We start from the raw sequence: 25,604 nt of genomic DNA on the forward strand, positions 1-25,604 counted from the left end.
GTTTTGTTGAGACAATAGGAAAGACTATTCATGAATGAAAACTGATTTTTTTTTTGTATTTTTACATGAAAATATTTATAATATTTTTACCATTTTTTCCCATTGTTTTTCTTCGTGGGAGAATCCAGTTGGATTCCGGTCAGCACCGTCCAATGGCTGAGAGAAGGAAAATCCACTCATCACTCAACCTCCAGAAGAAAACATGCCTACAAGCAACATCCACCAATTTCTTCCAATTTTCTGCCACTTAACTAATCATGTCTCTTATTTTTTCTGAACCCCTTTAGCTCACAAAATAACATATAGTTAAGACGGACTTCTTCTAACGAAACTTAACGTGGATTATTTGTTAATCATATGTATACATTTCCATTTCGTTGCTAATTCAAAGTGATCAAGATTTTGAAATTTGAATCATAAATAAGACAACAATCCATGTCCATGCATTGGCGTGAAGAGCAAACCATTATATGAAACAGATAGAGAGCATTCTGAACTCGTCCTAAGAATTCCCAAGTAAAGAAGAGGCTTTATCCTGCAAAATCTGCCACGCAGCATCCACATGCCTTACCCCTGTCAATGGTGTGCCAACTGCGAAACGTAGAATGTACTTGCCTGATAAAACCTGTACAAAAAGTTGATGATTTTATAAAGCAAAAGAAAAGAAAATTAAGAAAGATAAACCAGAGCATGACGCCGGTAAAGCAAATCTACCGTGTGTGTTATGAAAATATGCCCACTAGAATTTACAGAGTCAAGCAGATCCCGATTGAGCTGGTTCCCATCATCTACAGAATTGGGCAGAGGCAAGAGCCGAAAACAAACCAGAGAGAAAGTCCGGGGTGTAACAACCTGTGAGAAATTAATAGACCATGGAAGTTTGATACAAATACGATATTCATAATTGACTCGTTTTGGCTTCAAATAAAACGCAGCACTATCGCACCTCAAATCTTGGGTCTTGAGAAACAAGCGTCTCAAAGTGAGCAGCCAAATTAATGTGGCTTCTTATGTGACTTCGCAGACCTTCCAATCCATACAGTCGCAACACCATCCAAGTTTTAAGGATCTGGGGCCCAGTGTAAGTCAATAGGCAAGGTTAAAACATCTGCCACTACTTCTAGATCTCTTAGATTTATAAAAACCATTATTGGAAGGCTATTATCATTGATAATATCTTTTGGTCGTAAGCTCTCAAACCCCAAGAACTAGTATGAATAAAGGTCATATGCGCACTGCTAAATGCATTTATAAGTGATCAACCGGTTCCAATGTATTTATAATGCAAATTTACTTATGAGGGTGAAAATCTCTTATAGAAGAAAACAACAGGCATATTTAAAGGTTAAATTTCAAAGACACACCTAAAGCGCCGTCCCAGAGGAATTTGCCAGTCTTTGTAATCAGTGACCAAGTTTCCTTGAGAGGCCTGAAGTTTCGATTGTGCAAGCAGACGGTTAGAACGAAAGCTTATTCACAGATGGGATAAGATTTAAACTGCACGTTAGTTTGATTAGTATGTCCCCCATGACCTTCTCATCCCCCAAAGACAAAATATTTGATCATAGAAGGTTTATAAAATAGCTTGTCTACCAAAAGCATGCAATTACAGACATACCTTGTTTTTCAGATATTCGGGATTTGTCGATAGTGACTCAATCAGAGCGTTCCTGTCCTGTCATCATCAATTTGAGCAGTGCATTTTTTTTCTCGGTTCATTAAGTAAGTCGAACCATCAACAGATGCTTAAATGGGTTAGGGAATAAGAACAAGATTTTGCATCACAGATACCTGAACCCAGAGCAGTGAACAGTCAAAGTTAGTTAAAAACCATTTATGAGCATTCATGTTAAACGAGTCAGCTTCTTCAACACCCATCGATATGGTGGCGATACTCTGGACATACACAAGCACTTCCAGCATAAGCAGCATCCACATGAAACCAGATTCCATTGCTCTGTCAAGAAGAGATGCATTACAAGCATTATCAGATGAAACACTCCCCATTGTGCATCTACCAAGCACTAACGACGTCATACAGAACTCTGTGCCAATCATTATACAAGAAATATTGAAAGAAGCAGTAATGAAACAAAGCACACTGTCAGAATCAGCATCAGAAGTTGAAATAGACCCAAAAAGAATAAACTATAGAAATTTAGATGCTTTTGTGTAGGTCTACTACCCTGTAATTGAAGGCATCTTTTGAATCTACCAAGAATCTATAAACACGCGCCTTAAGCTAATTTTCAAGATATTACCAGCACTATTAAGTGTCAGCACCAGCAAACACTAAGAGCTCCTAAAATGTTCATATATAATATACCAAACGACATCTGCAATGCTCAGCCAACTAACTATATTCCCTTATCTATCTTTTGGTTTGGTCTCATTATCCTCACTGCCAATGATTTCACTAGCTTCTTGTATTACCCTTTCATTTATAGATATTACCTTTGCAATCTTTCCCAGAGAAGAAAGAGGATCACAGCTGTTGATGAAGTGGTGCCAACCTGTGAGCATGAATGAAGAGCATTTCTGATAAACATTGAAATTTTGATTTTGATGAATGGGAAAACACGAGAGACTTTGCTGTTGTCATCCCATATATGAAAGCAGTCAACATACTTTGTGCAAATGATAGAAATTCAGTGCCAGGGATTTTTACCATATTAATACTAATTGGCCACTTCATACCATCTTAAAAATAAAACTTTGTGACAGTCCACATGCAAATAAGCAAACCGTACTGTTTAAGAGAATAAAAAGAAGGTAACAAACCACAAGTATTTTCAACAGCAAACAATCATGCAGTAGGACCGTCATGCGACAACACGAAGAATGATGCGTGATCCCTTGAACTAATGCTAGTATCAAATTTGGTAACTTCAAAATTTTTTTTTCCCAGAACACGCAGGGCCGGTGAATCTGAAAAACTTAGTGCATTTGATGCAAAGAGATGTCTCAGAGAAATTCAGTTCTTACTGTAGCACACAAGAAAAAGGGGATTAAGCCGCTGGCAATGTCATCTGAAATTGCTTCGCAAAGTACATCAGGAGAAAGAGCATAATTTGTGGAAGGATCAGTTCTAAGCAACCTGCAGAGCTCTGGATTGAGTCCTCCTATCTGACAATTAACAGAAATATCATTATTATCAAATCACGGACGGTCATCTTGACAAAATTAGTGCAGACTTCAATGTGCAACTAAGCAACAAAAATGATGTCTCCTTTTAACCATGCAAGGTTCAAGCTGGACTAATCCCGTGCGTATCTCTCGGTTTCTCTATCGCTTATCTCAGGTCAAGGAATAGAAAAGATTTTCTAAAAATTGCATGAAGCAAAATAACTAGAAATTAGATCATCATTTGAGCATACATACTGCAATTGCAAGATCATAGGTGATCGAAACCCATAAGCATCATACGGAAGAAAAGGACAGCAGGATCATTATTAACCTACAATAGACTAAACAAATTTGAACACCATGATCCCTCTTCCCTAGTGAGCAGATTCAAGGATGTTATGTTTATACATTATGTTTAAAAGGGTCACATGGTTGGCAATCAATTTGAAGACTGGAAGAAGGAACAGTTAAGAAAGCCAAATGCTTCTGGATACTTATTCTTTTCTTTTTCCTTTGATTGTTGAAGGTACCTGACAAGCTTTGAGCAAAGAAGAGTGTGTTTGATCAGATGCATACATCACAAGCTTAGAGAGAGCACTCTTGCCAACCCTCGTTAACATCTTGTCACGAGCTGCCAGCAAGACAACTAGCACAGCTTCACTTGCCGTTCCCTGTATAACCCCACCCCCTTGTCCTGCATTAAAACGTAACTTCCTGCATTTCACTGGTTTGATCTATAGCATAATATTTGGAGTATACCAAATAAATTATTCAAAACTATTTAGATTCTAAATTTTAATGTCTATCAAAATTATTGGGGACGAAGTTCAACAGAATCTGAAGCACGAGTTTATATCTTCATTCAAAATCAGATTTATCATTTGCTGCCTCAACACAAACAAGTTTCTTTTGTTTTTCATTTTTTATTTTTATTTTGCTGGGCCAAACGTTAACGAACAGGTTAGGTAGTTGGCAATATAGGCAATCACAAATATGCCAATGTAACTCAAAATCCGCGAAGCAGTCCAAAGTCCTGGCTTTAGTAACCATGCCATTTTCTTCGGGTTTATGCTTTTCTCTTCCTTCATATCAGACTAATTCAACAAGATGCTGTAGTTTTAGGCGTTACCAGTAGAATAGAAATGATCAGGCAGCTGAAATGCCTTAGCAAGCCAGTCAAGAGCGATCATTTCAAGTTCAGTTGCCGCAGGAGAAGTTATCCAGCTGAAACCCACAATGTTTAGAGCAGCACTGAGCATTTCTCCCAGAAATCCAGCAATGCTACCGTTCGAAGGAAAATATGCAAAAAAATTTGGGCTTTGCCAATGCGTCACCCCTGGCATTATCTTTTCCTGAACATCTAATACATGACATATTTTAGCCATCTTTAGTGGGGAAAATCTCGTTATTAGGTAAATAGTAGCATGCTACCATGTCTCGTTTATGATCTGCATTGGTTGAATAGGAAAATTTGCATAAACAGACTCTTATATAGAAATCTCACCATTCAAGATGTCTTGTAGTGATTCAGGATGATCAGGAGCAGAATCTGGTAGAAGCTTCCCAAGATACCCCGGCTGCAATATGCGAGACAAATATAGAGAAACCGATGCATAGTCATAGTGATTTCAAACTAGAAGCACGATTGAAAGATTAAAAGAAAGGATCAGATAAAAGAAGACAGCAGAGTTACTCAATAAAAGAAGAGCGTCATGCACATATTGACAGAAGTTTAATATTTTCCCGTTTCAATTACAGACTGAATCCATGTTTCAAGTTCTTTGAGAAGCATATTCTCATTCAGCTATAAGGCACCATAAACGATCGTGCAAATGAAAGAAAGATATTAAAGTGAAAAACTTCGGAATACTTTACAACCTCAACTTGGCTGAGCACAGGGAAATTTTCAATGGTTTTGTAGTAGTCAGCAATGAAATCCACCATCTTATGAGCCTGCTCTCTGAGCTGTTCAGCGTCCATCGGCCTCAACTCACTCTCCCTAGACATTTATGAACTGCGAAGGTCAAAGTTCAAAGCTGAGACTATGCAATGAACGAGGCACTGGAACTGGTTTACTCATTTAATCTACAAATGAAATTTTGTAAAATGCGTAATCTCCAACAATCATTGCCATAGACATGGAGATAGAGTTTGATGTTTGGGACTCACATTTCTTTGGGGAATAGTGAAGAGCCTTGACGGAGATAAACTAAGCGGACTGAAATACTATTCCAGCTCCAGCACTCCAGTACTGGTGAAGAGAGCGGAAAATGTCTCCAGCACGACGATGGCTTTCGTCAACTAGAATTGAACGCTGTGCATTGGAGGGTTACTATTATGGAAAATACGTTGCAAAGTTTACGTTATTGAATTTTTATTTTAATCGTATCACGGCATTTAATTATTTTGTGATTGATTAAAAATTGTAGATCATTAAATACTACCTCCAGTCCTTAATATAAGATTTTGTTTGACTTTTATTTTGATCTTAAATATAAGATCCCAATTCACTTTATCTCTCATATTTATATTTTTTTTTTTAAGGTAGTCCTTCTGATAATTGTAGTCCTAGCAAATATAGTTGATTAGTAAGGATATTTTAAGAAAGATAACACCTGTTTATTACAAATAATTAACTTAATTTTTTTTAATCTTCTTAAATTAGTCTACTGAGTTTTATAAGTAGAACCCGATATGACTTTTATTACAGAGTGTAAAATTCTGACAACTAATTATAAATGGTGTTATGCGATGGGTAAATAATAGGGTCAGAAGCCTCAAAATGTTTATTGTAATTTATGGTCCGAATCTTCCAAGAGCAAAGCTTCTACAGTACTACCTCTGATTCTTAATATAAGAAATAATTTGACCTTTAATTTGATCTTAAATATAAAATCTCAATTTACTTTGTTTTTCATTTTTATCTATTTTTTTCAATGTAGCCCTTGTAATAATTGTAATTTTAACTAATACATTTGATTAACAAAGATAATTTAGAAAATACAACACATATTTATTACAAATAACTAACTTAACTAGTTTTCTTAATCTGCTCAAATTAGTTAACTAGGTCTTATATTAGAGATCGGAAGTAGTATATACCCAATATGAGGTCAATATTAGAAAAGTCAAACCTTTATTAATATCCGATCATTTTGTTGGCATCGATCAAAATACTTTAAATAATAATGATAAATTGTACCCCTATTTGCGGTTCCATACTTTTATTAATCTTTAATCTGATGCATGCACGAGATAAAGATCCAATATTTGCGCCACCAACCAAGAAAAAGATGTAGATTTAATAAGAGCAAATTTTTTTAATTATATAAGAAGTATACTCCGTCAATTCAATAATCAATATACTAAACTCTTGCCGGATCCTAATAATAACAGAGTTTGTATTTAGAAAGTATGAGTCACATTTTTATAAATTGAATTAATTTATGTTGACAATGATGTATTAATTTAGTCATGTATAGAATTATGCTTTAAACACAGATATCTTATACAAGGTGGTGGAGTCGTTAAGATTTTTAATTAATTATATTTTTATTTCACCAGATAATTCAATATGAAAGCTGTCCAATCATACGCACACCAAAATGCGTACTAAACCCTACACACTAATATACGGTATTTAATATAAAACTTAATTAGCTAATTAAAAAAATTGAGAAAATTAGTTAATTTAATTATAGGTTTTTTTTAATAGAATACTCTTACTAATCATATGTACTAGTCAAAACTACTATCTGATAGAACTTTTATATGTACAATTACTATAAGAATTATTTTAAAAAAAATAGATAAATACGAGAGTCAAAATAAATTAGAATTTTACATTTGAGATCAAATTAAAAATTAAACTAATCACTGAAAGTAATACTACCTTCAGTCCTTAATATAAGATCTTGTTTGACTTTTATTTTAATTCTAAATATAAGAACCCAATCCACTCTATCTCTCATATTTATGTATTTTTTTAAAGGTGGTCCTTCTAATAATTGTAGTCCTAGCCAATATAGTTGATTAGTAAGGATATTTTAGAAAAGATAACACTTATTTATTACAAATAACTAATTTAACTTTTTTAATCTCTTCAAATTAATCAACTGTATCTTATAATTAGGATTGGAGGCGGTACCATTCATCACGTCGATCTTGTTGAGATGACGACAGTCTAGTTGAATTCTAGTCAACGCCAACCATAGCTAATAATTATTGAATCCTCAGGGCGAAAAAGAGGTCGCACTGAACGTCAATGATTTCTTTCAGCTTTCAGTACTCAGTGATGGGCATTATAATATTTATCAAAATTTAATTATTTAAATTTAATAAAAAATAAATATTTAATATTTAATATTTTATTTTAAAAAAATATTTTAAATTGATATTTAATTCAAAATAAATATAATTTTTAATTGCAAGTTTCTTAAAAAATAATTTTTTAAAAAATAATTAATTAAAATTTTAAATCCAAATCATTAAAATTAATTTTAAATAGTTTAGATTTCATCACAGAAATAAATATTACTGTTTCACCTCACATGTGAAATTTTCATTCTTTTTAAATTTTCCGCCTCTTGATTAATTACCACCAAAACAAACACCCCCCTTCCTCCCCCGGGATTATATGTTTAAAAGTAGTGCTCGAACCCGCTTTATTTTGTGACGACTTCCATTAAAGCGGAACCCTGGGCCTCGAACCCGCTTCTTTTTTTTTTTTGGGTACAGAACCCGCTTTATTTTGTGACGACTTCTATTAGTGCAGAACCCTGGGCCGGATATTTTGGCCAACATGGGCTAGAAAATAATATTTAAATCCAAAATATAAACTGCACTGTTATTAAATTTTATTATATATAATAATATTGATATTGATATTGATATATTGAAGATAACCATAATATTTTTGGGCGTCTACAATTCCATTACACCGTTAACTTTCGCTGTTCCAAAATGTTCATTCAAAGCTATTATTGATATTTTGAAAATTGAATTATAAATAAGACAGCAATCCATGCATTGGCGTGTAAGAGGAAACCATTACATGAAACAGACGGAGAGCACTTTGGATCCGTCCTACGAATTCCCAAGTAGAGAAGAGGCTTTATCCTGCAAAATCTGCCAAGCAGCATCCACATGCCTTACTTCTGTCAATGGTGCTCCAACTGCGAAACGTAGAATGTACTTACCCGATAAAACCTGTACAAAAATTGATAATTTTATAAACTGAAGGAAAAGAGAACTAAGAAAAATGCATTGGAGCATGACGCCGGTAAAGCAAAGATACCGTGTGTGTCATGAAAATATTCCCAGTTGAATTTACAGAGTCTAGTAGATCCCGATTTAGCTGATTGCCGTCATGTCCAGAATCAGGCCGAGGCAAGAGCCGAAAACACACCAATGAGAAAGTCCGAGGCGTAACAACCTGTAAGAAACTAAAAGATCAAGAAATCGTGATACGGTAATCATAGGAATTGACTTGCTTTGTCTTCCGATATTAATTAATGTTGTTTGGGACTTCTAAATTCATAGATAAAGGGAAACAAAAATTTCCGTCAAAAATGATACCCAAGAAACAGAGGGCGTAAAACACAGCACTGCTCTACCTCAAATCTTGGGTCTTGACGAACAAGTTTCTCAAAATGAGCAGCCAAATCAATGTGACTTCGTATATGACTTCGCAGACCTTCCAAACCATAAAGGCGCAGCACCATCCAGAGTTTTAAGGATCTAGGGAGTGCAAGTCAATCGGCAAGATTTCAGATCCATAAAGAAAAACAAGGTCAAACATCTGACAGTATTTCTTGATCTCTAAGTTTTAAAGGAGCCTTTATTAGAAAACTATCAATTATCACAGATAATAATATCTTTCAGTTTTAGTTTCTCATGAACTCCAAGAACTAGTACGAATCAAGATCGTATGCACACTGCCAAGTATACTTGAAAGTGGTCTGGCGGTTCCAATGCATGTAAAACGCCAATTTATCCATGAGTTTCATTTTTCAATCTTCCATTAACGAGCGGTTTTGGCACCACACAAAAATAAAAAACACAAAAAACCTCTATTATAAGAGAAAATAACATGCATTTCTAAAGGCTAAATTCAAAAAACATACCTGAAGCGACGTCCAAGAGGAACTTGCCAATCTTTGTAATCAATGACCAGCTTTGCTTGAGAAGCCTGAAGTTTCAATCGTACAAGAAGATAATTAGACAAGAGTTTAATCACAGATGTCAGTATAATTAAAACAGCATGTCAGATAGAAATGAATGTTCCCATGACTTTCTCATCCCCCAAGACAAAATATTTAATCATAAAAGGTTTATAAAATAGCTTAGATGATACCGAAAGCATGCAATTTACATACTTTGTTCTTCAGAAATTCGGGATTTGTAGATAGTGACTCAATCAGAGCGTTCCTGTCCTGTCATCATCATTTGAACAATGCATATTTTTTGGTTCATTAAGTAAATCGAACCATCTGGAGATGCTGAAAGGGGATTGAGAATAAGAACAAGATGTTGCCTCACAGATACCTGAACCCAGAGCAGTGAACAGTCAAAGTTGGTTAAAAACCATTTATGAGCATTCATGTTAAACGAGTCCGCTTCTTCGACACCATTAATGTGGTGGCGATACTCTGGGCACACACAAGCGCTTCCAGCATAAGCAGCATCCACATGAAACCAGATTCCATGGCTCTGTCAAGAAGAGATGAATTACAAGCATTATCAGATGAAACAACTCCCCAGCGTGCACCTACCAAGTACCCTCTGGTCCAACTTATAAGGCAGAGAGAGAAGACATTTTTTTTTATTCTATTTATAGGGCACTTAGAGAAATTTTTTATATGAATGTACAATTTTACCCTTCATTTATTATCATGTTGACTTTGCTTACATGAGGTATAATGTATATTAACTAGGGATAAAGTTGGAAAGTTGTTGAATTTTAAATGAGAGTTAATGAAGTTCAAGAGTTTCCTTAATATGTATGAAACATGTTTGAAGTAACTTATAAATAAGACCAGAGGAGTACTAGCTACGTCAGACAGAACTCTACCCCAATCATTATAAAAGAAATACTGACACAAGCAGTGACGAACAAAACACAATGTCAGAATCAGCATCAGAAGATGAAACAGACCCGAAAAGAATAAACTATTGAAATTTAGATGATTTTGTGTAGGTATACTACACAGCAATTGAAGGAATCTTTCGAATTTATCAAGAATCTTGAAACACGTGCCTCACAACAGCTAATCTTCAAGATAATAGCAGCACTATTAAGTGTCAGCACCAGCAAACATTAAGAGCTCCTACAATGTTCATATAAAATACTACCAAATGACACCTCCAATGCTCTCAACCAACTAACTATATTCCGTTATTTATTTATCTTTTGGTTCGGTCTCATTTTCCTCACTAAACGCACCATGGGCTTCACTAGCTGCATTTATTACCCTTTCAATTATAGATATTACCTTTGCAATCTTTCCTAAAGCAGGAAGAGGATCAACAGCTGTTGATGAAGTGGTGCCAACCTGTGAGCATGAATGAAGAGCATTTTTGTAAACATCAGAAATTTTGATTTTGACGAATGGTAAAACACAAAAGACTTTTGCCATTGCCATCCAATATAAGAAAACAGTCAAAATTCATTTATGTAAATCATAGAAATTCAGTGTTGAGAATTTTCACCATATTAATATTAATTGGCCACTTCATACCATTTTAAAAATAAAACTGTGACAGTCCACATGCAAAATGTGCAAATCATACTGTTTAAGAGAATAAAAAGAAGGTAACAAACCATAAGTATTTTCAACAGCAAACAATCATGCAGTAGGACTTCATGCAATGACATAAAGAATGATGCGTGATCGCTTGAGCCAATGCTCATATCAGTTATTTAGTGTCATTTTTTTCTTGGGTATAATTTAGAGTATTCTCAAGTAATTTTGGGCTTGAGACTAATCTTTGTCCATTATTAGTGTCGAATTTGGCAACTTCAGAGCTTTTTTTCTGTTTTTTTTTTTGGGGGGGGGGTTGTTATTGAATTTAAGAACTCGCAGAGCAGGTGGATCAGAAAAAGTTAGTGCATTTGATGTAAAGAGATGTCTCAGAGAAATTCGGTTCTTACTGTAGCACATAAGAAAAAAGGGATTAAGCCGCTGGCAATGTCATCTGAAATTGCTTCATAAAGTACATCAGGAGAAAGCGCATAATTTGTGGAAGGATCAGTTCTAAGCGACCTGCAGAGCTCTGGATTGAGTCCTCCTATCTGACAAATTAGCAGCAAATAACATTATTATTAAATCACAGAAATGATCTTGTCAACTTCAATGCAAACTTCATTGTTGCCACTGAGTAACATAAATGAGTTCTTCTTTTTCAGTATGCAGAGTTCAATGCCGGACTAATCCCATTGATTGCCACCCAGTTCCTCTATCACTTATTTCGACTTAAGGAATATAAAGTATTTTGTAACAAATACAGTATAAAGTAAAATAACCAGACAGTCTGACCAAACACACTGTAGTTGCAAGATCATAGGGTGATCGAAACCCACAATGATTATAGGGAAGAAAGGACAAAGGGACCTCGGCACTTCGTAATTCTAGTAAGCAGATTCAAAGATGTTACGTTTGTTGATTGGATTTAAGAAGGGCGATGTAGTTGGCAGTCAACCTGAGGACTGGTAGAAGGAACAATTGAGAAAGCCATATGCTTTTGAATATATATATTCTTTTTGTTTTTCACTTTTTCTTTGTATTGTTGAAGGTACCTGACAAGCTTTGAGTAAAGAAGAGTGTGTTTGATCGGATGCATACATCACAAGCTTAGGGAGGGCACTCTTTCCAACCTTCCTTAAGATCTTGTGACGGGCAGCCAACAAGACAACTAATACAGCTTCACTTGCTGTTCCTTGTATAACTCCACCACCTTGCCCTGCAGTATAATTTTAAACATAACCTCCTTCATTTCATAGGTACAATGAGAGCATACCAAATAAACTATTCAAATCCATGTACATTCAAAATCATAAGATTGATCAAATTAATTGAGGATACAGTTGAACAGAACCTGAAGCATGATTTTATATCTTCATCAAAAATCAGGTTTTTCATTGGCTCCATCAACGTAGATACTAAATAGACAAGCTAGGAAGTAGGCTAACTCATACCATATACACAAGCACAAATATGTAAGCAGTTAAACATAATCCCTGAAGGAGTCCCAGTCCCTCACTTTCGGAACTATGTCATCTTTCTTCTGATTTATGGTGTTCTTTTTACTCGTATCAAATTCATTCAAAGAGACGCGGTAGCTTAAGGCTTTACCAGTAGAACAGAAATGATCAGGCAGCTGAAATGCCTTAGCAAGCCAGTCAAGAACTATCATTTCAAGTTCAGTTGCTGCAGGAGAAGTTATCCAGCTGAAACCCACAATGTTGAGACCAGCGCTGAGCATTTCTCCCAGAAATCCAGCAATGCTACTGTTTGAAGGAAAATATGCAAAATAATTTGGGCTTTGCCAATGAGTCACCCCTGGCAGTATCTTTTCCTGAACATCTAATAAAAATGACATGTTTTAGCCATCTTTGTGGGGGGAAATTTCGTTATCTATTAGGTAAACTGGAGCATTGTCTCGTTATGATCTGCATTGTTAGAATAGTAAAATTTACATAAACGGACTAAAGAAATCTCACCAATCAAAATGTCTTGTAGTGATTCAGGATGATTAGGTGCAGAATCTGGTAGAAGCTTCACAAGATACCCCGGCTGCAGTATGCGAGAAAAATATGGAGAAACTGATACATGGTCATAATATGGAGAAAGATTGAAAGAAAGGATCAGATAGAAAGACCGCAGAGTTACTCAATAAAAGAAGAGCGTCCCACGCACATATTTCACAGAAGTTTTGTATCCTCCCTTTCCAATTGCAAACATGTTCTTTAAACAGTATTTTTCATTTAGCTATAACGCACCATAAACGATCATGCAAATGAAAGAAACATTTTGAAGTAAAAAATGCGGAAAACTTTACAACCTCAACTTGGCTGAGAACAGGGAAATTTTCGATGGTTTTATAGTAATCAGCAATGAAATCCACCATCTTATGAGCCTGCTCTCTGAGCTGCTCAGCGTCCATCGGCCTCAGCTGACTCTCCCTAGACATTTATCAACTGCAAAGAAATTCAAAGATGAGACTATAAATTGAACGAAGCACGGAAATTGCATCACTTATTTCATCTATTATATTTCATGAATGAAAATTGGCAATGCGTGATCATCCACACTCGCTTTTATAGATATGGAGATAGAGTTTAATGCTCCGTGTTCAGCACTTACATTTCTTTGGGAAGGATGAAGAGCTTTGACAGAGAAAACTATGTCGACTGAAATACTGTATCAGCTCCCGCGCTCCAGACAGTCAGTGGTGCAGCGGAGAACACTTCATATCCAACCAATCCGACGATGATTTCCGCCAAAAAAAAAATCAATTAATTAATTAATTAAAAATTACTCTCCCTTGTTGTATGTATAAACTTTAAATAACTGAATTATGTTTAACGAATTAACAACTAAAATTAGTTAAAAATAATAAATAAATCAGAAATATATTTTTTTAAAAAATTTGTTTTTATTTATTAAAAAAATAAATAAGGGAGACAATAAATTAAAAACAATAAAAAAAATATATGGAGGTAATATTAATTAATAAGAGAGAAAGTACTAAATACAGTTAACTAAGAGTAAAATAAAAAAAAAAGTAATAAATACTCAAACAAACTTAAAAATAAAACTTACATTTTAGTTCACTCTATTTCAAAAACAAAGTTTATATACAGGACCAAAGGGAGTAAAAAAAGAATCATCAATATAACTATCACGTGCGGCCTTGTAGCTCACCAGGCTTGCCCAGCACCAGCATTCTTTATTAGTGACACTTCATCCTTTCACCCAACAAAATAAAATGAATTAAAAATAATATCACGTGTGAATCCATGTATGTAATATAATACTCCTTCTATTTTTAATATAAGATCTATTTTATGAACTATTTTGTCAACTGGAGGAGTAATATATATGTGGTTGAGGTCGGCAAATTTTATGTTATACATTTCTCTGCATGTTGAGCATGCGAGTATGATTTTGGGTTGAAGTTTTTTGAACTTCTTTTGGGAAGTTATCATTCCCACGTATAATGACAACTAACTTTGATGGTTCCCTCTTTTCGACGAGGGGGAAACAGAGGGATTTGAAATAGGTTACTACAGAGAGAGAATGGAAGGAACTGTTGAGAAGTTCATTACATTGATAGATTGTAAATCCTACAGGCTATGATACATTTAGTTGCAACCAAAAATCAAAAAAAGAATGCTGTGAACTAGGTGTTTGCCTACTTTTGCCCCAAATATTCTTGCCCAAGATTCTTTACAGTGGAAGTGGTATGAGCTTCTTCTTAACGTCGTTGAAAATTAAACATCTTTATGGATGTAGCAAAGATGAGAGCGAACACTACAGCAAATCCAACCACCACAGCTGCAACCACTCCAAGAAAATCATGCTTGAAACCAAAGTAATTTCTCAGGAATTCTTCCACTGTTGAACCTGAGCCATTGGACTGAATAGGGTCCTTTACATCTCCAAATTGTGATGCTACCAATCCATACAAGCTCCAAGCTACTGGATTTGCCCAGTAGTACCATCTCCACCATACTGGGATCCTCTGTTCATCATAAAAATAGACAAGAACCATGGAACATAAAATCAGTTAAACATGCATTTCTTGTGTTTCAGGTAAAAGCTGGCACTAAATGTTGAGGAAAAACCAGAACTTACTGGTCTTGGAATAATGAATCCTGAGAAGAGATTCCATATTGAAAAGAATGCAGATGAAACTATAGAGGAAACGTGCTGGTTTGGAGTCATTGCCACGGACATCATGCCATAGAAGGTGAAGTACAGGAAGGTGAAATATGTGAAGAATAGGTACCAAAAGACTTTTGTGACTGTCCACTCAAAGCCAATCATTGCATAAACTACAATGCCGTACACCACAGCCTGTAGAAGAATATATGGGAGTTCAATCAACACCTGCAAGAAAATACAAAGATCAGAATAATAATAAGGCAAAATTTTCACATGGAAGGAAGTTAAGATAAAAAAGTATCAGAAAAGTGTTGAAGTAAGAAATTGCGTGCCTGTGCAAAAGCATACGGCAAAGCCGAATACATTCCGGCAGCTCTTTCCCGGTAAAAGACTGTTCGCTCAACAGCCACCACGGGTTGGACTGCATTAGCATTCTTAATGCCAAGAAATAGAACGGCAGCATACATGGATCCCATCGCATTGAAAATGTCCTGTTGCTTTTTACTGCAAATCAATGTGAAAATTTAAGCTTCAGAACAAGAGAAAACTAGAGTTCAAAGCCGTGACTGTTCCTTAATTTCCAGTCTGATCTTACATGTTGGATCCAAGGTTCCAGAACATGCTCCCAAACAAGACAGACACAGAAGCTGAGAAGAGGAATCTTATGGCAGTGTATAAAGGATTGCGCCAGTAAGACCAATATTGTTTCCATAAGCAAGCCATGCATTGGGTGAAGAAGGATTGTGAGTACTGAGTTGGAAAATAAAGGTCCTTTGAACCAGGAGCTGGAGTGCTCAATTCTTTAATAAGTTCTTTGTTCCTCCTGAAACACATGCCACAAAATAGTTTTCATTAGAGGGTATTACATACCATGAGTAAGCTCTTTTAATAAGGTTATTTTTTCAGTTGTTTTGCTCTGCTCAATTCAAGATACCTGTATAGTTCTGAATTTTTATACACCTCAGCAAAATCAACCCTTAATTCAATTTCTTTTCCTGAGCTTGTAACTTCCAGCATCCATGTTGCTGGATTATACCCATCTTTGATTTTACTGACACCTTGAATTCCCTTCATGAAAAAAGCATGCTTTTCAGCAAAACTATACTACTGAGACAGACATAAATATGCATCATTTACTAAGGTATTCTCTATGTTTCACAACACTCTTACCTCAAAGTAGCTGATTAATTGAGAAGAATGGTGTCCCACAGGCCCCACGTATATTTCCCTCCCTCCTTGCTTCATTAGGAAAAGCTGCATTTTAGTGAAAAAAAGAAGTTAAACACTGTGATATGGACGAGAACCGTTTAAAATTGAAACAATGCTTTAATATTTGCGTATCTCACCTCATCAAATGATTCAAATATATCAATGCTAGGCTGATGAATGGTGCATACGACAGTTCTTCCAGTGTCTACTGTGTTCCTAACCGTTCTCATGACAATAGCAGCTGCTCTGGCATCTAGCCCAGAAGTTGGCTCATCCATGAATATTATAGAAGGATTAGCTACTAGTTCAACTGCAATAGTTAATCTTTTGCGCTGTTCTGTCGAGAGACCATTTACACCAGGTAATCCAACCAGTGCATTCCTTAATGGATTCAGTTCCACAAGTTCCATGACTTCCTCAATGAACATCTGCGAACATTTGGAATTTCCCAAATTAGAAACATAGGTAAAGTAAAGCATCGAAATTTTTGTAGCTTGTAAGGTTTTGGGATTCAAATGCAAACCTTCCTAGTTTCAGCATTAACATCTGGCGACAATCGAAGCCATGCTGAATAGAGCAAGGATTCATATACGGTAACATGAGGAGAGTGGATATCATTTTGCTCACAGTATCCAGAGATTCGAGCAAATGTTTCTTGCTTTTTTGGATATCCAGATATTGTGATGTTCCCTCCAACATATCCTCCTGTTTTTCTCCCAGCAAGTACATCCATCAAAGTTGTTTTACCAGCACCAGTGACGCCCATTAGTGCAGTGAGAACACCTGGCCTGAAAGCTCCACTAACAACCTTCAAAAGCACCAACCTATCCTCAACAACACCTCGGCTCTTCATTTCCTACAAGTTTAATGCAATGATTCAGTAGAATATGTCTACAAATATTACTTTTATATTGAAAACAAGCCTTGTTACATTACCTGTGGCATGTCAACAGAATATGTTACTTCATCAAAAGTAATGGAATGTGGTTCAAAAGGAAGAACCATTCCTCTTTTCCTGTTATGATTTGTCTCCACACCAGCTTCTCCCCTTGTGAATTGATTATCTCCCACTGCTCAATTTTCAACCCCGTAAGCTATAATGTGAAAATAAGAATGAACTATCATTCACACAAAGATCATCACTTGTACATTTGTTTTGAAGATCAAGTACCTCTCTTTGAGTGGCGAACCGAGCTAGATTTTCTGTCCTTCAGTAGACTAGCTCCATTACTACCATTATCCTGCCCAGTTCCTGGAGACTGCTCTGATTTCACAGCCTGATGTTTTCCAAGTGCTGCATAATCCGTTGAGAAAATCAGCACACTAACTCTCCCTTTTTTACTGGTAAAAGAACATATAAGGTGCAAAGAAACTCACGGTTGAGGTAAGTGAGAGATATTATGTAGCCTATGTTGAACAATAATGTATATCCAGCCAATGCTCCAACCCCAATCCAATACCAGTATGACTCCGTAAAGAATCCTCGAGATTTCAAAACTTGAACTCCTAATGGTTCCGCTGAGCCAGGAAGGACCTTTCATGGGACATTATATCAAGACATCAATATATATATATATATGGGATTAGACTAGCATAATAATGCACGTATGTGTAAATTATGAGCTTACCTCGCTCCATTTATTCCCCAGGAACTCATTATTCACTACGGCATTCTGTCCATACATCAACGGTGATATCCAGAATCCCCAGATCCACCATTTCTTTATATTATCTGTGGCATAAAGCAAAGAAAACAGAAGAGCGTTTTAAGTACAAAACATCATTAGAGAATAGAGGTTAGTATCATCTTGTCTTTGTGATTATGATACCTTTTGACAGGACAAAACCACCCATGGCAAAAAGAATAGCCAGTGAAAACGATCCAAATGTGAGAGCCACTGTCATATCTCTACCAACTGCTGCGATAAATCGGAATAGTCCAGAAGCCATCTGGTTTACAAGCGCGAGAATAAGGAATTGTCTGAACAATCTGCAGTAGGTAGGCACATGCATATTATTATACACTTAGCAGGATTCAAACTGAAGGGAGTTTGAAAAACTCGAGTATTGCTCTTTTAAAGTTTTACCTTCCAACATTTGGATCAAATCCAATGACATAGTATGTGAGGAATACCCAAACACCCACTTCCATAATCGTTAAGGGGATTTTGAGGATCCACGAAGGAAGAGCGTATGCCCATGAAGGGAAGAAGAGAAAATCCCTTTGCTTGTAGAACACGGGAAGCCTTGAAACTGTCATGGTAAGCTCAGCCATTCCGTTGAACAGAAGCACAATGACAGCAAAGAATAATGCACCAGTATATATCCCTCCATCTGTCACTGAATCCCTATGCATCTCGGTCCGGAGGAAGATGGTCATGGCAATAATTGCCATAAAAGCAAGCTATAAAGATTAAAAGGAAACAAAAAAAAAAAAGGTTAAAAATTGAAATTGAATGGTATGCAAGAAGCAGTAGACTTTAAGGTGAAAGCCCCAAGAGCCTAAACCTACTTGGAAAGCCTTGAAGACGTAGACAAACGAATTGCGCTTCATGAGTAAATATTCTCTTGATAAGCAAGCTTTTAACAGTTCCCTTTTTCCTACTCCATACTTTTTGGTTGTTAAAGCAGCGGGATGGCTCTTGGACTTGTCAAAAGGAGTGGCCAGTTCATCTCCAAATCTTCTCCCAACATGAAACGATTGAAATGCCTCTGCAAACTCTGTGGCAGTGACAAACCTATAAGGCTGATCTTTGTCTGCCCAGTACTGTTCTTGATCTTTCCTTGATGTCACCTGTAACATATCACATTGTTACTTAATTCAGTTCAACCGTGCGTCTAAACTATCTTGACAGATTGAAAGAAGATTAATTTTCACTTACTTCTTGCAAGAAGTCTGCCACGCCTTTTCTCTCAGGGCATTTGAATCCCATTGATTCAAAGAACTCAAGAACGTGTTCACGGGGACCCTGATACACAATATGGCCGTCCGAGAGTAAAATAATGTCATCGAAGAGATTATAAGTCTCTGGTGCTGGCTGTAGTAGTGAGATCACGGAGGTCCCTTTGAGAATATGAACATATTGCTTGACTGAATTCACAATTTGATAAGTTGTGGAGCTATCCAAACCCGTGGATATTTCATCCATGAGAAGAGCTCTAGCTGGTCCAACCATCATCTCCCCTATAATTGTAAATCATTTCATTATTCGAGATTCTTATATGATCAATTCTTTGAGACAAGTAAACAAAGTATGCTTTAATATTGGAATGAAGCTTTCTTTACCTGTCGTGACACGTTTCCTTTGTCCACCAGATATGCCTCTCAACATTGCATTTCCGACAATTGTATCTGCACAGACCTCCAGTCCCAGAATCTGTATGTTTAAACCAGAGAGAGGAACAGAAAATAACGTTAAATTGTGTGGTGGGTGTAAGAAAATGTGACAACATTTTGTATTGATTTTACCTTTAGAACATAATCTGTTATCAAATTTGCTTTCTGGCCTTCTGTTGCTACTGCCTGAACATTATGACACTTGAAAATCAGAGACAGAAATAGAGATTCCCTAAAATTTTAGTATAATAATAAGTTGTATTAAATTTCATTACCTTCATGTAGACGTCTATGTCTGGATCAGGCTTTATGTTTGCCTCCTTTTCTCTTCTTGACAACTCTGCTAGCAAGTCTGCAGAATGCATTATGAGATATGGTCAAAACTCAAAACTTACTTTTCATCTGAAATATCAGCCAATGATTTGAATACCATAGTTGATGAAACATTAAGAAACAGTCAATCTTATGAGAGACTAACCATAACGAGGCCCAACTCCTTGGCATCTAGCTGAGAAGGCTAAGGTTTCTCTAACTGTCATTTCTCCGACATGAAGATCATTTTGACTGACATACGCTGCAGTTCTCTGAGGCACAAACTCGTTCATCTCATGACCATTATAATTCACTTTTCCTGAGAACTGATCAGGAAGGACATGTTACTTCATTAGTAACAGATCCGAAAAAATAAAAAAAATAAGAAAGATTTGAAAATCTAGTTAAACAAATCGATTATGTCTTCTTCTGTCCTGACCTTAAGTTTTGGATCCAGCCTTCCAGCCAAAGCCAACAGGAGCGTTGTCTTCCCAGAACTTGGAGGGCCCAAAAGCAACGTCAATCTGTGGAGAGAGGAAATTAAGGACTCGTTATATTAGAGCTTCATCATGAAAAGGATAGTTGCAGAAATATCACATATCAGAATAAAACCAAGTTTCTTACCTCGCTGGCTTGATTATTCCACTAACATCCTCCAGGATATTTATATGTTGTCTTTTACTGGGAATTACGTGAACCAAGTTCAGTAGACCCTGTTGGGAAAAACAATATGCGTGTGAGAACCTTTACAATAAAATGACGCAGAAAGGTCCTTTATTTAAGTTGAATGTTCACAAAACATGCCTCCAGTATATTAACGATGAAGTTGGAGAATGAAGGCAAAGCTCTGCTTCCTACGTGAGCTTCGGCTTCGACTTTCAAGTGCTGAAACCGAACTTCTATCGTAGGAATCTGGATCCCAACTCTGGAGGAAGAAGAGAAGCCATCAGAGAGTTTGAAACAGAGATATCATTGAAATAAATTGAGAAATGAAAGCGAGATCCTCACCTGTCAATTCGATTCCTGAGCTTGAGCAAGAACTTCTCATTGTCCTCTTCAATTACTTTGATTAACCTTTCAAGCAAACTCCTCCTTTCTTGTAACCCAAGTTTATGTATATCAATCTCATTGGCCTCGCCGTCCGGTGAAGTCAACAAGCCTTTCCTCAAACGAGCAACGGTCGGAAGTTTCTCAATAGCAGCCCATTTAAGAGCTTCTTCATCGTCTTCCTGGTGGAAGGAGTTTGAGAAAACATCCATATCTGTATTCCTCCATAGCGATGAACTCGCTATCCCGAAACTACTCTTGCTCGCTGTTCTGAAACTACCGTCGCCATCCTCCATTGATGAACCAACACAATCAGACAAAAGCTCAAGCTTCGTCTGTTTAAACCCAGTAATTATTTTCCCAGAAAAAGAACTGAGATGTTATTTATATATGCTTTTATGTTTGTATATATCTATCTGAATGAAGAGCTGTGTGAGTTGCCGCCGATATCGTAGCGTATATATACATAGAGAAAGTTGTGGGAGTTTCAGAATCGTCAAGTATGGTGGGAATCCTTGGCTGCACATATTTTTTTTAGAATTACGTCAACTGGGATGTCACGTATCGTCACCTGCGCTGTTATGTTTTTTTTTTTCCCCTCTCTCCCGGGGGACGAAAAGAAATAAATAAATAATTAAATACATAACTGATTGTTTGTTCGGACCTTTGAAAATCAAAGAGAATTAAAGTCAGATCGAAACCGGTTAACAGACCCTTAAAAGCCGTTGACCGCTTAAAATATTTTAACAAAGTGACCCTTTGTTTTTTTGAACCTAAAAGTGAGCCCGTTTTAATTAACAACAATAATGCCACTCTTCCGGCTGCTGTTTTTAAGAAATGACCTGCTGAGAAACGTTAAGATTTTATTAGATCTGTTTTAAAATACTCCTCCGGTCCTTATTATAAGACCCAATTTGACTTTTTATTTGGTCCTAATTATAAGACCCAATCCATTTTTTCTCTTATATTTATATATTTTTTTCCAAGATAATCCTTCTAATAATGATAGTTTTAGCCAATATACTTAATTAGCAAGGATATTTTAGGAATGACAACACTTATTTATTATAAATAACCAACTTAACTTACTTCCTTAATCTCCTCAAATAAGTCAATTGGGTCTTATAATTAGGACCGGAGGAGTATAATAATTTTTCCACTCCGCCCCTTATTTAATAGAAATGAAAATTGAAGAATAATAAATTACTTTAGAAATAAATTTGGGAAAATCTCACAAGAAAATAGAAAAGTACTAAAACCCAAACAAAGATTGTTTTCTAAACTTTCATCGGCTTTGATTATACTTGATTTGCAAATCAAAACACATTTTTTTAGAAACTCTTGATTTGAAATTTAGGTTTTTTTGAATAAAAACTAAATTATTTAGCGAGATAATTGATATTAAAAATAAAAAAAATATTTTCTGTATCCTAAAATAAGACCGGAGCGGTCATTGTCAATCGCGTGTCTCTGTCCTTCTTTGGCTTTCCAGCTATTTAATTATTAATCACTAATTATAATGTATTTATAATTTAAGTGGTTATAATTGTGCAATTGTCACGCGTTGCCCCCGCTTCTTTTCGAACAAGAAGCTTACTGCCCTTTATGTTCATACCATGCTTGGCAAAAGTGCCAGTTCACCCACTCCTAGCAATGAATCGTCCATCTTTAATTTATAGCATTGACTTCGGGGGGGAAAAAAAAGAGCATTGAGTCAAAAAAAAACTCAATTTCTAGTATAATATAATAAAAAAATTGCATGGCTGATGATAGTCGTGAATAACATGGCTTAACTGCTCATTTTTAAGACTTCATATCGAACACTTTATGAAACAAAACATGTGGTCATATAAATAGATGGCAATATATATATATAGTGTTATAATTTTATATTGAAAAATTCTAGCTTTTTAATGGGCGATTATTAGTGAACATAAGGATAAATCATTGTCTATCTCGTGAATTTAATTTATATTTTTCACGATTTTAAAAGAAAAATATTTAGAATATTTGTTAGTTTTTGTGAGGAGGCTTATATGTGTGTGTGTGACATATTGTATTTTGACTCGGTTTTGAGCCATCAAATTATATACTACATCCAGTTTTTAATTAATATAATAGTTAATTTGACATTTAATTTTATTTTTCATATTTATCCATTATATATATTATCGTCTCATTATCTATTATTATTTCAGATGAGAAATATATGTCGGGTCACAATCATTTGTGCATGATAACAATGAAGTGTGAAAAAGATTATTTGTAGAGGGGCAGGTCAAGTGAATCAAATCTTTCATGTGAACGAATCTGAACACGTATCATGATCGCGTTCAACTGGGCAACGTCACTGTTTAGTACATATATGTTACGAAATATGCGATGTTTCAGACAAAGTAGTAAAAGTAAATTGAAACAAGGAATTAAACAAACTTGGCTTAGCTTGCACGTACGTGGATTTTATTAATTAATCCGAGCGAAAAATGACATTGTGAATGCGATTTCGACTTCTCTTTTAGTGTTTAGAAGCGTGTCAGATGTTTCTTCAGGATCGTCAAACGTATTCTTTGGTTCCTTTATTCAATTTGTATGAATTTGTCAGGGAGCTGCCACTAATGAACACATACTACTACGTTGTTTTTGTTGGAAGCAAATGATGTGTGATTCGGATCGGATCAGATAACGATTTGGTCACATTTGGATGGCTCTTGAGTTCATTAACGGCATCACAATAATTCACTGGGTAACCTGCATGAATCATGACCGAAATTTCAAAGTATATTTATGGGGAGACATTTAATATTTATATATATTGATGAATTGAATTGAATTTCCCACGTTTAAAACAGCTCGTGGGATCTTCGAATCAGAAGGAGGGCGTTTAATTCCAGCTTGATCAGCAAGGAATCTGTTTAACTATTGTTTAATTATAATTATAATTTTAATCCTGGATAGTGTGCTATTTCTATACGTATATATTGTATATACAAATATATGCAATGCTTTTTGTACACGTGAATGTCTCACCCCAAACCTAATGGCGTCACCAGTGATGTCGCGTGCTTTGCTTTTCTTAATTACTCCTCCAGTCTTTAATATAGAACATAATTATTGAGTTAGTTTTGGTTCTAAATATAATACCTATTTCTCATATTTATCAGTTTTCTCTAAATTACCCCTATAAATACTTCCTCAACTATAATCAAGTAGAAGAGGAAGATGGTATTAAGAAAGATGATTATGGTATTTTAGGAAAAACGTGTCATATTTCTTATAATTAACTAACTTATCTAACTTTCGTAATCTAATCAAACTAGTTAAATGGATCTTATATTAAGGACCGCAGGAGTATTATTTCTTCTGTTATTAATATAAGATTTATTTAACCAATTTAATTATTAAAAAGTTAGGTTAGTTAATTAATTATAATAAATATGATATTTTTTTAAATATGCCAATCATTTTCTTTAACATCTTCCATTTCTTTCCTACTTAATATGGATGAGAGAGTATCAATATGGGTTTTTTGGAAAAAAAATTGATCAATAATAAAACTAGATCTTATATTTAATACAAGAGGAGTACTATTGTTGCTGATGTTGCCACATCTTCCATTTCTTTCCTACTTATTATGGATGAAAGAGTATCAATATGGGTTTTTTCCGAAAAAATTGATCAATATTAAAAATAGATTTTATATTTAATACCAAGATGAGCTCGATTAATTAAATCCTATGTTAAAGACAAGAGAAGTACTACTGCTGCTGCTACTGCTACCACTACCACCACCACTACTACTACGACTACTACCACTACTACCATGACTACTACCACCACTACTACCACGACTACTACCACCACCACTACTACTGCTACTACTACGACTGCGACTACTACCACTACGACTACTACTCCACCACTACTACTGCCACTACTACGACTACGACTACTACTCCACCACTACTACTGCCACTATTACGACTACGACTACTACTCCACCACTACTACTGCCACTACTACGACTACGACTACTACCACCACGACTACTACTACCATTACGACTACAACTACTACTACCACCACCATTACTGCTGTTACTATGACTATTACTATCACTACCACCACCACTACTGCTGCTACGACCACTACCACCACCATCATTACTGCTACTACCACCACTATTACTGTTATCACCGCTATTATTACTGTTACCACTACCACTATTGTTGTTACTGCTGCTGTTATCACTACCACCACCACCACCACTAATAATTCATTTGGTATCCTGCATGAATCGTGAACGAACGAAATTTCAAAGTATATTTATGGGAAAACATTTTAATATTTGTATATATGTTAATGAATTGAACTGAATTTCCAACATTTAAAAAGCTCGTGGGATCTTCAAATCAGAAGGGGGGCGTTTCATTCCAGCTTGATCGACGAGTAATCTGTTTAACTATTATTTAATTATAATTATAATTTTAATCCGGGGTAGTGTCCTATTTCTATACGTATATATGATATATACATATGTATATGTAATGTTTTTTTGTACACGTGTACGTCTCACCCCAAACCAAATGGCGTCACCAGTGATGTCGTGTGTTTTGCTTTTCTTAATTATTATTTTCCCAGTTCTTAATATAAGATTTATTTATTAATTTGATTAGATTTAAAAAGTT

At 35.6% G+C, this 25,604-nt stretch overlaps 2 protein-coding genes and 1 pseudogene across 8 annotated transcripts; all 3 read right to left on the reverse strand.

Annotated features, from left to right (window-relative positions):
* Positions 1–368: 368 nt before the first annotated feature.
* On the reverse strand, positions 369–5,205 carry LOC114723555 (tyrosine decarboxylase 1-like; annotated as a pseudogene).
* Positions 5,206–8,027: 2,822 nt separating this feature from the next.
* On the reverse strand, positions 8,028–25,052 carry LOC114723554 (tyrosine decarboxylase 1-like). 7 transcript variants are annotated; one of them, XM_028909750.1, is made up of 14 exons: positions 25,042–25,052; positions 13,491–13,562; positions 13,189–13,309; positions 12,848–12,920; positions 12,480–12,710; positions 11,924–12,087; positions 11,279–11,419; positions 10,620–10,679; positions 9,673–9,837; positions 9,504–9,560; positions 9,252–9,316; positions 8,742–8,865; positions 8,423–8,560; positions 8,028–8,334 (listed from the first exon to the last, which is right to left on the reverse strand). In XM_028909750.1, coding segments are annotated over exons 2-14 (1,464 nt in total). In that variant the 5' UTR covers positions 13,493–13,562; positions 25,042–25,052; the 3' UTR covers positions 8,028–8,211. The 7 variants fall into 7 exon arrangements, with proteins under 7 accessions (XP_028765583.1, XP_028765581.1, XP_028765584.1 ...); XM_028909748.1 differs by having other exon boundaries at positions 13,189–13,324; XM_028909751.1 differs by lacking the exons at positions 13,491–13,562; positions 25,042–25,052 and adding an exon at positions 14,718–14,722.
* On the reverse strand, positions 14,425–21,304 carry LOC114723553 (pleiotropic drug resistance protein 1). Its single transcript, XM_028909747.1, has 24 exons — positions 20,881–21,304; positions 20,677–20,797; positions 20,497–20,585; positions 20,312–20,396; positions 20,039–20,198; positions 19,836–19,912; positions 19,693–19,746; positions 19,510–19,600; positions 19,106–19,407; positions 18,736–19,017; positions 18,311–18,627; positions 18,053–18,213; positions 17,852–17,955; positions 17,601–17,757; positions 17,395–17,517; positions 17,160–17,293; positions 16,747–17,079; positions 16,361–16,651; positions 16,185–16,268; positions 15,949–16,082; positions 15,610–15,837; positions 15,347–15,518; positions 14,985–15,239; positions 14,425–14,871 (listed from the first exon to the last, which is right to left on the reverse strand). The coding sequence occupies exons 1-24, from the start codon at positions 21,213–21,215 to the stop codon at positions 14,605–14,607; spliced, it is 4,356 nt and encodes a 1,451-aa protein (XP_028765580.1). The 5' UTR covers positions 21,216–21,304; the 3' UTR covers positions 14,425–14,604.
* Positions 25,053–25,604: the final 552 nt, after the last annotated feature.

The sequence above is a fragment of the Neltuma alba genome, unplaced genomic scaffold (genome assembly GCF_004799145.2).
Source record: "Neltuma alba isolate B1F8T4 unplaced genomic scaffold, ASM479914v2 tig00012145_pilon, whole genome shotgun sequence".
NCBI lineage: Eukaryota > Viridiplantae > Streptophyta > Magnoliopsida > Fabales > Fabaceae > Neltuma > Neltuma alba.